Source organism: Cibotium barometz, chromosome 55 (genome assembly GCF_041138505.1).
Source record: "Cibotium barometz isolate CiBa-2024 chromosome 55, ASM4113850v1, whole genome shotgun sequence".
Classification (NCBI taxonomy): domain Eukaryota; kingdom Viridiplantae; phylum Streptophyta; class Polypodiopsida; order Cyatheales; family Cibotiaceae; genus Cibotium; species Cibotium barometz.
In genome coordinates, this window is record NC_141100.1 from 18,580,812 (window position 1) to 18,595,564 (window position 14,753).

At 46.4% G+C, this 14,753-nt stretch overlaps 1 protein-coding gene across 7 annotated transcripts in view; it reads left to right on the forward strand.

The window, feature by feature from the left end:
- LOC147607456 (Spc97 / Spc98 family of spindle pole body (SBP) component) overlaps positions 1–14,753 on the forward strand; it is a 139,017-nt gene that overhangs the window by 95,686 nt on the left and 28,578 nt on the right. For 3 of the 7 annotated variants that reach the window (XM_086790841.1, XM_086790842.1, XM_086790843.1), the window contains exons 7-10: positions 3,379–3,523; positions 3,598–3,790; positions 4,993–5,156; positions 12,594–12,667. In XM_086790841.1, coding sequence (XP_086646967.1) covers positions 3,379–3,523; positions 3,598–3,790; positions 4,993–5,156; positions 12,594–12,667 — 576 coding nt within the window. The remainder of the gene's footprint in view (positions 1–3,378; positions 3,524–3,597; positions 3,791–4,992; positions 5,157–12,593; positions 12,668–14,753) is intronic. The other 4 variants (XM_086790844.1, XM_086790845.1, XM_086790847.1 and 1 more) reach the window with 3 other exon arrangements.

Below are 14,753 nucleotides of genomic sequence, written 5' to 3' on the forward strand. Positions count from 1 at the left end.
TCGAGTATGCAAAGGCTTTGTTGACTATCCTGTCACCAAGGGTTTTCTAGAGAGAGGATGACGCATGAATGGCCTTCTCAAAAGGAAGTGCAGGCTAAAATACCCACCAAACCGCCTCATCTACAAGACCACTCATCAACATAGAAACGATCCAAATGGGGAGAGGTTGGGGCCTGCGCTACTCCTGTCAGATCTGGAGAATCTCAAACTCCCTGGGCTACGCCCAAACTCTGGGAGATGTGAGGGGTCATGTCCCTTGATGTTGAAGACAAGCTCCTCCCAGGCTACAAGCTCTACAATAGAAACGGTATCCTGGCTACCACATACTCTATCCTCCGTGGTCTCCAGTTGCCCCATACACCAAAAACCAGCCTGAGGGAGGCCCTGCCAAATCATGCTCTAGAAGTCCACTCGACTTGCCACATGTAGTTAGGGGTGTAAATGTTGAGGCGGTCCACCCAGTCCTTCCCAAGCATGATAACATCATAACACCCACTGTGCCACGGGCTGAAGGCAGGTGACCAAAAAGTGTGGCTCTTGCCCTCCAAAATCTCGAACAAGTCAAGCTCCTAAAGAAAGAGAATGTCGATAGAGCCTCCTACTAAGGTTATCTGCAGCTCCTCACGAAGGATTCCTCGCCTAGAGCCGCACTGTGGGCCACCCAGTCCTTGAATGTTCCAAGATATCTTCTGCAGCAAGGGGGTCTATTGGAGTGAGATGTGTGTGAGCTACCCTCCACCCAGTGAGATTTAGGGGAGGATTTTGACGGCAAGTAATCATAGTCTGTCCTGGTGCGGCGTGCGGGGTGGGGGAGGCGGTAGAGGATTGTGGGGAGAGAAGGAAGACATCTTCTCCTGACCTTCAGAGGGCACCTGCTCCTGGGGGATCAGATGGGGGGTTGGGGGGTTGGGGGGTGGTTGTTGCTGGAGTGGTTCTGGAAAATTGAGAAGACTGGTTCCGAATCACTTCGTGGGACCGGTCTCTAGACTGAACCTGACGCTAAGACCCTCTGGGGGGGCAGGTGGGGCTTCCACTTCAGACGGGTAATTCTGTGATAAATGCTCGAAACGGTTCTCAGACACGACCGTTCCTACTTGGTCCCATCAGACTGTCTCGCCTAGTGGTTGCGTGCTGTTTTGGCAGGGTGTCGGTGCTGTGTCCGGTCGGTTGTCTTCCACCTAATCCCATCCTCATCCTTGGGGGGTAGGGTTCTGGGGCTCTGTCTCGCCACAGGGCGGAGGTGGTGTGGGGGGGATTGGTCTGCTCTGTCCACACTTTTTCAAGGGGGGGTGGGCTGGGCTTGCCTAGATTGGCGAGATGAGGGCAAGCTCTGTCGAGGTGACCCATTTGACGGCAAATGAAGCACTGGCCAGGAAGGCTTGAGTACTCCACCCGCTACAGGATGGGGTCCCCCCGGAGGCATCGAAGGGAGATGATGCCGGTACTCTCTCCGGTGAGGAAACGCTGATGTGAAGTGAAGGGATCCCAGCCTAACGCGCCAACGTTGAGGGGGCTGTTGCCAGGGATTCCAAAACTTGCCCTATGGTCCTCCCAATGACAGGGAGAAGTGGAAGGTACTCCTTCCCAAGGCCAGGAAAACAGACTATGACCGGGAATCTGGATACACCAGTGAGAGGGTCGGAGCCGGGATTAAAGCCATGCTGCCAGTGTTGAAAAAACATCTGGGCCGTACGCAACGCAACAGGGCTCAGGTGAAGCACACGATCTGAAGCTGCTAGGGTGTCAAACTCCACCTGGTAGTATCTGCGCCCAAGGGTATGGATATCTATGATCTTGCTCGGCTCACCAAGGACGTTGGCATGGAACAAGTCTGGAAGGTGGCTGCATGTTGGGTGGCTACCCACAATCTTGCATACAAGTGGCCAGGCTTCGAGGGAGGCTACTGTTGATGCTAGGAGGTGGTCCTCTTTGAAGAAAAGGCAGAGGGTGGCAGCCTCGGTTGGGGATGACGGAGCGGCTGCCGTGGAGTCCGCCTGGAAGGATGGAGACCAGAGAAAGCGGAACGATGCCAATACATTAAAACTCGGGGGAACTTGGAGGCAAAAGGGCTGGAGAAGAAGGGGGGAGGCTAAGAAAAGGAGGGGCGACAAATGAAACAAAGGGGAAAGGGGGGGGGTGCGCTCGGTAGGTGGCTACAAGAAGGCGAAGGAGGAGGGGGCAGTGTTCAGAAGGTGTAGGGTGGAAGGGGCTCACGAAGAAGGGGAGGTACCAGAAGAGGGTAGCGATGGAGGAGGAGGAGGAGGTTTGGGGGCGGGCGAAGGGGAGTAGGTGGAAAGGAGGAAGGCGGGGGGAGGAGGCGGGAAGAAGGGAGGCACACGGGGCGGGGAGCAGGAGGCGGGGCACAGAAATGCAAACAGCGGGGGGGGGGGGGGGGGGGGGGGTGTTGGGGTGGGCTCAGGTGACCCGGGAGGGAGCTCCAGTTCGTTATAGCAGAATTGGGATTATCTTGTTTTGTGGTGGCCTGATTTTCTGTGTCCCTTTAAGTGAAGGTGAGACTCTATGCCTTCCTTATGAACTGCGCTTGCAACCAGCTGTTAAGCTCCTTGATGTTCACCATGACTTGCCCCCATGCATCTCTCTCCTCCTGCTGAAACTGTGTACAGGTGTTGCTCCATGGTTGTCACCAGGAGAATGAAGCATGCTCTACTAAGGCCTCCTATTCAAGGGGGTCTGTTCGGGTTCAGGCTTTTGATAAGCTTTCAAAACTACTAGATATGGCCGGATCACTTTGTTTTTACTCATATCATGAATTTTATAACTACTGTTGGTCGTAAGAAGAAAAGAACCACCCCCCCCCCCCCCCCCCCACACACACACACCCGGGCCCCGGGCCCACACTGCCACCACCGCATAAAAACAAAAAAACAAAAAATGAGGTCCCTCTGTCTCAGTACAAATGAAATAATGTTATGAGCAAGAATCGGGGGGGGGGGGGGGGGGGGGGGGGGGGGGGGGGACCATTGGGAGCCATGAGCTAGTGGGAACATGGTGTGCTGCCATTGTTGAAATCTGCTGATGTGACAGATGAAGCACTTGTCCTGTGCCATCCTCCTTGTAGCGAATAGGTGGGACTGTGCCCCAGGTAATGTAGTGGTTGTTGTGGCAGTCTAAGGTGAACAGGCATGGGATCCTGTTCGAGAACTCTCCTGGCCGGCCAGGCAGTTCAAGAAAATCCTGTTTTGCATTAGTGCTGTTGAATTCTCTCAAACATATGAGCAAACAACAGCTATTAGTTCTTCATGGTGCTTTCACATTTATTATGAGATCAATCAATGTAACGATACCATAGTCCAAATGTACAAAATTGAAATTTTCTAACCTTCTTTATTTAGGCTAGTTTCTCCTTATATGGGTCAGTAGATACCAATGCATAAGCCATTTCAGTGTACGACTGCTCCATGAGGTTTTTGGTTTGCAAGACCATCTTGCTGCCTTAAGGCGATATTTTTTCATGGAAAGAGGAGATTGGGCGGACACGTTTTCTGCAGCACTGTACCATCATGTAAGCTCTTGTGAAGTGAATTTTGTTCTATTCAGACTAGAGTTTCTGTTGTAATCTTAGCTCTTTTATTTCAGGCTTGGTATCCAACAGGATCTCAGCAAAGACAGCTAGAAGTTCAAACTTTACTAGAAGCGGCTATACAAAATTCCTCCTGTGAAGATGACAACTATGCAGAGCGATTGCATGTTTATATTGAAACTCATCTAGAAGATGAGCATTCTCAGTCAGATACAGGTGACTTAGGTCACATCTACATAAACAAAAATTGTAAGTTAGTGGTCTTGTTGGTGTTTTTTCTAAAGTGCTGTTGCTTTAAGGAGATTAAAATGGCCACAGCCTATGCAAAAATGGGACTTTGAAGAGTTGAACGTAAGTGGAGCCTGTCTTTGTAGAAAGTTAAATAGAATATCTATGCAAAAATTGCCACGGCCTATGTAAAAATAGGACCTTGAAGAGGTGAAAGTTAAGTGGAACCTGTCCTTGTAGAAAGCTACATAGAACATATAATGTCCACATACATTTACTATTCAATGCAGGGTCCAGTGTGTGTCATGCAAAGATAGATTAGTCACCTCGCCTGGAGCAATCATTACAAGAGAGGATATGGTTGGCTGAGTGGCCATTGTGCAGGACCAGTTCAGATTGCGGGAGGAATGATGGACCTCCAGGGTCTTGTACTGCCAAAAGTAGCTCCTCTAGTGTACCCATCTGTGTAAGGGAGGTGAATGGGGGAGTCATTTTACTGAAAACCTTTGAAGAACTAGCTTGAGGGAACTTGTGTGAACTTGAAGACAATGTAGCTCTTTTGGAGCTATGGTTGGGCATACTTAGGTTTAGAATACCCTCCTTGCCTGCGCCATGCTACTCATAGGTTGATTGTGCCCCCTGTATCTGCCGGTGGGTGCTGGTAAGCACCGAAATGCAAACATGTTTTTGAATGCCTGGACGTCAAAATTATAGCTAGGTGTAAGTGAAACTCTGGCCTGGTAGGTTTGACCTGCAGCTACGGATCCTCCTTGTTGTAAAGGGGTTGTGGGCAAAGAGCACTTCTCAAGCCTCGCAGATTCCACGTGATGAGCCACAAGGGTTATGGGCAGAGGTGGGCAGCACTGTTGCCCCAGCCATGCATGTGTTCTCTTGCTAATCTGTTTTGACAGGACAGTGGCATGTACCATAATTATTCCTTGTTGAAGAGCATTGCGTCACAGCCCATCACACATTTGTGAGTTTCCTTAGATGTGGTTACCTTTAGATAAGTGTTGATCACTTCCACTTCATCCTTATTCCTTAGGCCCATCCTCCTGTGCAAGATTAGGCAGTTTATGGTGCACATACGATGGAAACATGATGATCTGATATCAGGGTGTGGCTTTATTATCTAATGTTTTGTCTGAAAATCTATTGAGTTTTATGCAGGTTTTCACTTGCTTGTTAATTGATTTAACTCACATTCTCTCCTGGTATGGCAGCCGTATCTGCATTCAACTTCATCAGGCTTGGGTACCATGTGGAATGGCCTATCAGTTTGATCCTTACATCTGAATCTTTCATGCTGTACAATTCAATATTCAGTTTTCTGGTTCGTGCAAAGCTAGCAGTCCATGCTCTTGGTGATATCTGGCGATTTTTGAAGGTGTATATCCCATCCTTCTGTGGGAGTATCTTTTCTCCTAGCAACAAGGCTTGTCTTAAGCTTTTGTAATGGAAAATATAAAATATTTGTTGCACATACCATTGGTTTAGTAGGTAAAAGTTGCAGCACTGATTGTATGTAATAGGTGATCTTAAGTGTCCCTTCCTTCTCTCCATCCCTTTTTGCTGCAAGTATTTAATCTTCTTCAGCTTCTGCTGCGTTCTACCGCTCAATACAAAGGTCTTATTCAGTAGATTATATCTTGAAGTTTTTATATTTCCTAGATTCAACAAATGACCCTTTGTCACCTACATCCTGGGGGGAGGGGGAGAACAGCCACACTGGGTGCCTGTAGTGCAGTGCCAATTGATGTCGCCATCCCTTGAAGTGAGGAAAGGTCCACTACTCAAAGTCCGCCAGGAAGGCTGTGTGGGGTTGTTGATCTGAGTCTCCTATGAATTGATCCCATTGTCCACGCAGTCTGTGTGGATAATGTTGATCCAAATGCAGCTGATAGTCTCTGTTGGAGGGGTGAAGGTACCCTCTGCAGTGCGCTTTCCAAATGTGCCAGGCTGCGATGCTGCTAATGATCTCCCACCTCTTGTCGGTGTGGGTGTCAGGGGTCCAAGGGGGGGCACCAGGCCGTAGATGGTGTGATGGTAGCGATCTTGAAGTGAGCAACCTGAAGTGGGGTGCCATCACCACACTTCTCGTAGAGGAGAGCTTGACATGCCTCGACGTCCCTCATGATGGCCCTGTTAAATTCCAAATAAGGTAATGTAACTGGCCAATGTATCCCCCATGAAGAACCCAACAAGAAGTGATGAACCACGTGCTTTTAATTCTCATGAGCACAGGTGCAAATTGTCGTGATGGGGAGATGTCAATGCCAACCTGGCAGCCAAGGTATCTGGCAATGCATCCTCTCTCAATCCAAGTGAACCCCACATCTAAACCCCAATCTGTCTGCGGAGAATCACTGATCCAAAATCCCACAGACTTTAGCCAATCAATGGTGGCTCCTGCTGCCAAACAAAACAGCTACAAGGCTGTCCGCAAGGCACAAAGACATACATGTAAGGCCTCCAGCCTCCAGAAACATCGCGGTATCATCTGCTAGCTCTGAGTTCAATAACTCTTCCTCTGTAGGTAGAGGCAAACGGAGGCGTGAGACTCCTGGGGTAGCCCGAATGAACCTGCTCATAGCCTCCGCTACTATGAGGTATAGTAAGGGATCTAGGGGGCATCCCTGTCACACCGAGCAGGAATTCTGAAAACGCTTGCCACGTCCCCCGCATGCCAAAACTGTGCTATGGGCCTATCTGTACAGGCATGAGAAGATGTTATGAAATATACTCCTTCCTTGGAGGAACCCATTCTGTGTGTCATGAATAAACCTTTGAAGAACAGGCTGTTACCTCATACTCAATGCCTTAGCTAAGATTTTAATGGAGATATCCAGGTAAAGTAATGGGCTTCCATTGCTTGATGTTGGTCTTATCCCCACCTTTTGGGATAAGGTGGATAAGACCATCTGTGAGAAAGGGGGGCATCGTTTCTGTACACTACATGGCTTATAAATCAACAATGATCTCATCCCCAATATAGGCCCAAAACTGTGTAACAAAGGATGGGGAGAGACAATCATCCTCTAGGCATTTTCCTTTTGAAAGAGCATGCAACGTATGTCTCAGCTCATCTTTTGAGAAGGGGGCATCCAATGAGAAACACACATTATTTGTGATAAGTTTGGGCATGCACTCCCAAACTTTCAGCTGATCAACATCTCTCTGTGGAGAGGGAGTCTTTGTAGAAGGCAATACTCGATAAAAATATGATGCAATACTCCTCACCTTATCTGGCTCAGTTTGAATCTCTCCCTCTGAGTCTGTAAGTACTCACACATTCCGTACTATGGGTCGGCCCATGTGCTGAGAAGAAGTGTGTGTTGCACAGACTTAGCCTTGACATCGACTCCTCCATCCCTCTGGAGTGGCTGACCCCGCCCGACACCGGACCCTCCTCCCCCACAGTGGCTAGGAGTGTTCACGAGGCACGATATACCCCTGACATCATGGCATGGATGAGAGCTCCGCCTTACTCGCCTTCTCGATTTGGCTTCATGGCAGATTGGAGAGAGCAGACACCCCCTTAGAGGACTTCAGGGGATGCACCTTGCAGAGGGTGAGGGTGATTGGTTTTCATGCACATGAGTGGCACATTGACCCTCCACCGGCCTCCCACGAGTCTCCAGTGGGACCCGGGAGAGTGGACATGGCAAGATCCAGAGGACAGCGAGGAGACGCTTGATTCAGATGTCATAGGTGGAGGGCACTCTAGTAGTAGCAGGACACTGGCAATCCCAAGGTCTCTCGCCGCACTTTCTCTTAGATTACTGGAATCAGCTGTGGGATACTTTTTGGCTGCGGAAAATCACTCTTTGCATATGGCAGTTGGCACATAGGAGTTTGGCAGTTGGCAGTTGCCACTTGGTTGGCCATTGGGGGTAGACCAACATTATGTCAGAGGTGTGGCCATCCCCAAGAGTCTCAACGTCATTGTCTTTGGGATTGCCCGAAGGCACGGTAGGTTTGGTAGAGGATCCTACGCATTTTTCACTATGGATTGGGCCCCCATCCGTATTGTCACGTGGGGCATGCCGCAAAGTTGCTTGGGCCACTAGCCCTTCAAATCTCTCACCTTAGTATTTCTACAGTGCCAGTTCTGGCTCCTCCTACAGGTTGTTGGACGCAAGGTTCTAGCCAAAGGGAGATTTGTAGCAGTATAGCTGTGTGGCATATATGGAGAGCTCGATGCAGCAAAGCCGTCGAAGGCACCCTCACCTTGCCAACGGAGTCTATCCGGAGCATCATGCTCGAATATCATTCATACCCTTAGTGGTTAGTGGGGGCAACTTCAGGGTGGCTCAGATTGCATGCAGAAGTGCCGGGAGGCCTTACTAAGGATTTGGTAGCACAATCCCTTTCTTACAAATAGTGGTGGCGAGCCCACTTGGCATTATAGACCACATGTGTGGTTGTTTCCCCCTCCCCCCATTGTATGAGATAGCCTTCTCCTCCTAGAGCGGCCAGCTGGAGGAGAAGAGCATCCTCCCCTTTTGTACATCTTGACTCTCGTTTCCCATTTGAGGACCAGTTTGTACTTAGCCATTTTGGTTGTTTTCCTCGGTAACTAATAGAGGGATCTTTTTCCCGGAAAAAAGAAGAAGAAGTGTGTGTTGCATCTACCACCCATCTGTGCTCGTTAGCATGAAACGAGAACTCAGCCTGTCTATCCATGGCCCATTTGCAGCTCTGCTCTGATTGTGGACAATAAATACGGGATCCAAGGAGACTGTGGATGCTTCTCGTGTTCCCTCTGAAGTGCAACAATCTTTCACCTGATAGTTCTCTCCTTGTCCAGGGCTTCATGTTTCAAGGCCAAAGAAACACTGTGATAATCCTGGCTGATCCTCTCCAGGGCCAAAGCAACTCTTTGTTGAGGGTCAGGTTTGTCACATGACCTACTAATCTCTATGACCTCATGTGAAATCTCTGCATTGAGATAGAGAATAAGGGATACGTACATGGGGGGATTCCATTTGAGTCCTTGGCTCTCTGAGGCACAAAAAAAAGGGCAATGATCTGACTTGGTGGTGCCAAGCATGACAACAAGTTTACCACACTGGTGCCTATCCAATTTGTGCTCCTGCAACAAGAGCACATCCATAGTTTCACCTGTAACAACAGGATGGAGCTGGTCCTTCACGAGGCACTTCCTACTGCAGGTTGGAAGCCCTCTACATATTTTTGAGAATTTATTGACTTTTGGACAAGCTTTAAGAATGGGAGGTTATGCAAGATTGGGTTGCAAGCACTTTGGACATCTTTGTGTGTGGCACGGAGGGAACAGAACTCATGTTTGGCGTGTGTCTGATAGGTCATTGGAATGATAGGAGGGCCCCTTGTGTGGAGACATGCTTAAAACAGATTATTTACACATTTTGTAAAGCCTTCACACACATTATTTTGTGGGCACCTTGGGAAATCTTGGACATTGCACCTTTATTATGGATTTGACCTTAGCCTTGTATTTTTGAAGCAAATAAAAACAAAAGCATGTAAGGAAAAATGTGGGAAGAAAAAGCATAAAGAAAAAACGCAAAAAGCTTAGCACAAACATACATGTTTCGAAGCTCGTCGATGTGCACAAGGAGATTATGACCCTCATCATCAACTTGGTGCTCTCTTGTTGCTGGCTGTACTGTATGTATGGTACTGCTGCCCGTACCTGCAGCACCTGTCCACACCTGTTGGAGTGTACCCTGCAGCCGTCCTACATCTACTGCTGTTCCTGCTGTACTTATGTCCATACAGATGAAATGGTGGCTGTTCCTACTACTGGCTGAACCTCAACTGTACCCACGTGTACGGCTGGTCGTATGTTCTGTACCTGCCATACTTGTGTAACTGCTGAATTCTTAGTACATGCTTTATCTTCCATATCTTTGTGCCTTGTTGTCGTACCACTGTTATATCTGTTGAAGCTGATTTGTACCATGAGCACCTCTTGTACCGGCTATATCATGAGTAATTCTTGAACCTGCTGTACTGTACCTGCTGGCCATACTTGATGGCTGCTCCCTGCTGATTATACTTGTTGTAGTGGTTGTATCTTTGATACCCGAATTTTCTTGGTGTTTGGGTTATCTTCTTGGTAGCCCTATTGCTTGGCCACCGTCTGAGCCTCGTCATAACTTTGTGGGAGTTTGGAGATTGTTCCTGGCTGCCTATCTTTTGTGTTGTAAATATGAAAGCAAGAGCAAAACTAGAAATGAAACAAAAACAAATGAAAGACAAAGAGTTACCTTGAGATGAGTGTAGACAAGACACAAGATTGATGCTTTCATTGATGTGACACCTACAATATATAGGTGAGAAGTACAAGATTGAGTAGACTGACTTATGGGATAAATGTAGAGGTGCCACATGGCACTAGACTCAAGACACAAAGACTTAAGTGAAACTAGACTAGAAATAGTACACCTAGTGTGCACTTATTTCCAACACCCTCCTTAAGTGGACACTAGGAGGAAGACAAAAAAGACAAGACTAGAAGATAGACATAAAGACTGATAGACTGAGAGACAAGACATGAGAGACAAAAAGATCCTGAGACACCCCTCCTCAAGTGATATCCTCATATGGGTCCACAAGGGTAGGGACAAGATGGATCTAAAACAAGACACAGTCAGATTGATAGACAGATAGACAGACAACAGATAGATAGACAGACAACAGATAGATAGACAGACAAGACTAGATAGACAGAAGACTGACTGTAGACAAACAGATGGACCTTGAAGACAACCCCTCCTCAAGGGCAATCGCTGCCTCTTGGGTAGGGACAAGAGAGAGGTCAAAAAGCAGAATGAGTAAGACACTAGAACCCCTTGACCTACATCATCGGTGGTCAAAGTGGTAGACAAGAAAGGTGAAGTAATCAGAAAGCCCAGTCCTCATCATGTGAGGAATGAACAGCAAGATCTGCTGTTGTAGATGCTGCAGCAACATGTGCTGAGGCAGATGCAGGGGCTGATGTAGAGGTTTTAGAGTAGCAGTCCTTTTCCCGGTGATTATCACGGCCACAAATGGTGCATGGATGAGCCTTGAAGCAGTCCTTCTCCAAATGATTAGTTTTTCCACAATGGGTGCAAGGCTTTCTTACCTTAGATCCTCCTTTCTTTGCTAAAAATGCAGTGTCAGTTACCTTTTGTTGTTTTGTTCTTTCCTCCTCTTGGAGAGCATTGATGATACCTTCAAGAGTAGGATTATTGTGATACTTGAAGGTAGTGACAAGAGTAGCATAGGTATCAGGTAAGCTTTTGAGAAGCACAGCAATAGCAATATCTTCGGAGATGGGGGACTTCACTGAAGCAAGCTGAACCATAAGACTGCGAAAATAATTGACATGAGAGGCTATAGTAGCTCCCTCCTGCATATATAGATCAAAGAATGAGATCATAAGTGCAATCTTAGAATTTTTAGAGCGAGGTCCAAAGAGGGTATCCAAAGTGATCCATGCTCGAGAAGCAGACTGTATGTCGGAGATGTGATGAATGTAATCATCTCCAAGACCGAGCAGGATGATAGCATAGGCTTTGTCATTCTTAGCAGTGGGAGCATAAGTGATAACTTGCTCAATGTCGGAATCTTCGGGAGCAGCATGGTGAACAATGTCCCAGAGACCTTCTTTCATAAGATGGCACTTGATTTTGATTTGCCAAGTATGAAAGTTGGAGCCATTGAATTTGTCGATAGACATGAGAGAATGAGTAGAAGAGGCCATGTGGGAAGGTCTTACCTCTTGCTAAAATGCAAGGGCAGTGTCTATTCCCTTACAAGATTGCAGAAATGAATGAAAGAAGAGATCCAAACTGTTTTTAGAAGCCGGCTCTCTCACCACTTGTCAAGGCCATAGCATTTGACAGCCTATCGAAGCATGAGGAACTAGCAGTTTGCAGATAAAAAAAGGACTAATCAGCAAACTGATGGAGACAATGCACAATTACCTTGTAGACTCTTCAAGAGGAAGCGACGGTGGCAGAACCTCTTGTTGATCTGCAGCCTTTTAGATGATGCGCAACCTTGAGGAAAGCAAAGGAAAACTGCAACAGTATGGCGGGCAGCAGCAGCTCCAAGCAATAGAACAGTAGCTGCTACTGAAAAACAGGTCGGCGCAGGGAAAACAGGTTGGCGCAGGGCAGAGGGTTCACGCTGGCGCAGGACAGAGGGTTCAGGCTGGCGCAGGACAGAGGATTCAGGCCGGCGCAGCCTGTGCAGAGTGTGAATAGGCTGGTCCTACAAGAGGAGTGCAGCTAGGGAGATAGTGGCTTGAAGCTATGGCTGGCATTACAGGGCAGGAGCAGCCCGCTCTGATACCATGTTGTAAATATGAAAGCAAGAGCAAAACTAGAAATGAAACAAAAACAAATGAAAGACAAAGAGTTACCTTGAGATGAGTGTAGACAAGACACAAGATTGATGCTTTCATTGATGTGACACCTACAATATATAGGTGAGAAGTACAAGATTGAGTAGACTGACTTATGGGATAAATGTAGAGGTGCCACATGGCACTAGACTCAAGACACAAAGACTTAAGTGAAACTAGACTAGAAATAGTACACCTAGTGTGCACTTATTTCCAACATTTTGGCCGCTACCTGTTCCTCGACATTACCATGTGCTCCATGGACCATGGTGGTGATTGAAGACAGGATCCTATGTTTTGTGGATTCTCTTGCTCACGGGGATCCATGGGTTTGTGGACTATGCCACATTATTCTTATGAACTAAGAAGATTTATAGTTTGATCTATGTTCTTCTCTGATGTGACCGTCCTGTTTCTGTACTTATACATCTGTATGTCAAGCAGGATCTGTCGCATGTGTCCAAAAAAGGAAACAATCAAGTCAAGCAAGATTGGATACGCATGCTAATGCTGTTCAGGTCAGTGGATTCTGCCTCTGGTATCATGGTATAATAAACTTCAGAGGAGACAATTCTGTCAAATTCCTTGTTTTACAAATGACTATTTACGTTTCTTAATGCTTTGCAGATTAAAAAGGGTCATTGAAGAAGGGATTATTATAAAAATAAACTATCTGTAGTGTGGAACATGAAGCTAATTCAGTTGGTTTCCTTTGGTGTACGACTGTCTTCCTGTAGTTCTTCACCTTTGATTGATGTGATCGAGATTCCATAATGGTCAGGTTGCCTCTTTACTGTCAACCTCCAAATCACCTTAATCATCAGGGTTTTAGCTTAATATCCTCAGAAGAGTTGCCAGTCAAAGGGGTTACTGGAGCACACTTGAGTGAAGCGTTGCTTATAACAGTTTTTCCCAAGGCAAAGGATTTGTCGTAGAGATAGGGAAGGTGAAAGAAAGGTATTGAAGCAGCCGTGTCTTGAGAAAAGAAAGAATGTTTCTATACTCCAAGGAGTTGCCTGTCCTAGAAGGGGTTACTGGAGCGCACTTGACTGAAGTCTTACTGAATGCAGTTTTCCCAAGGAAAAGGATATGTTGTAGATATAGGGAAGGGGAAAGAAAGGTAGTGAAACAGCCATGTCTTGGAAAAAGGAAAGAATGTTTCGATACTTGCAAATGAGATTCATTACTCCTTTTGTGACAATGTAAAAGTTTAAGGCTTTGGTTTGAGAGTTAACACCTCTTATACCAAGGTCAAAGAAGACTTATTGGTCTCCATTTTTACTTTGTAGAGAATGAATTTTGGGGCAACCATAAAAGAGTTAGCCATTTTTCAGTCAAGTCCTTGCAATGGATGTCTCAAAATGCATGATTGATACTTCCTTGCAAGGACAAACATTTAAATAGTGGCTTTTTTGGGTGCTTACAAGCATAGCTTCCCCACTATCAGAACATATAAGGCCCTAAAATTTGGGTGGTGTTTTGAGTTGTAAAGGTCCTGCAAAATAAAACCAACAAAGTCAAGATTTACAAACATTTAAATAGTGGCTTTTTGGGTGCTTACAAGCATAGCTTCCCCACTATCAAAACATATAAGGTCCTAAAATTTGGGTGGTGTTTTGAGTTGTAAAGGTCCTGCAAAAAAAAACCAACAAAGTCAAGATTTACATTTTTAGCATGCTTGTTTGAGACAATGCTTCCAAGCACAATTCCAATAGGCCCAAACCAGTTAGTCCCTTCTCTTTGTTTACTATCCATACAAATAGCTAGATCATTTGAGGGATTCAACTTTCAGGACACTAGCTAGATCGTTTACTATCCTCATGATTGTGGCTTGGGCAGCTGAATAGAAGAGGATTGTAATCAGATGGACTTCAAGCTTGCTTTCCTCTCTGGAGGTATATCTTGTTGATAGCTTCCACGGTCTTTGATTAAGCTTGCAATGTACACAGGCTCAAAAAAGAATCCCACGTGCTGAAAGAAGCCCCCCAAGGATGGAACATATGGATTTCAGATTGGCCTTTGTTTTATAGTCTTTGCACTAAAATATATGCATTTATTGAAGGGCTAGTCCTCGTGAAAGACGGGCGGGGATCAAACAGGCACCATGACGACCTTGGATGGGTCTGGAAGCTGCACAAAAACTGTAGGTCTTTTGTTTAGTCTAATATGGTTCCAGTCAGGCGATGTGGCTGGTTTGGTCCATCTGGACCAGTCATAGGGTGGGCGACATAGGTCGACCTACAATATGACCAACCGTGGATACTATATATAGATTTGTTTGGCAGTCTTCTTAGTCATGTTGAGATCAATAGCTTAGATCTATCTTCAGTGCAATTATGCGTCCTTGTTGTGTATGATATCCTCCGTCCAGAGTCTACCTAGATTGGCTGGAGTGCACGGGTGGGTAGACGCCATCAGTTTGTAACTTTGGTTTGCAACAATAATTCATCATTATTCTCTCTCTCTTGCGTCTCTCTTGCATCAAGTACTTTTGTCTTGTGATCTTTTGCTGGTTATATTTCTTACATGATGATATCAGAGCTAAGACTCTAGACTAAGCTTGTTGGCAAGTGGTTATTTGGGAGAAGATTTGGAGAAATGGCA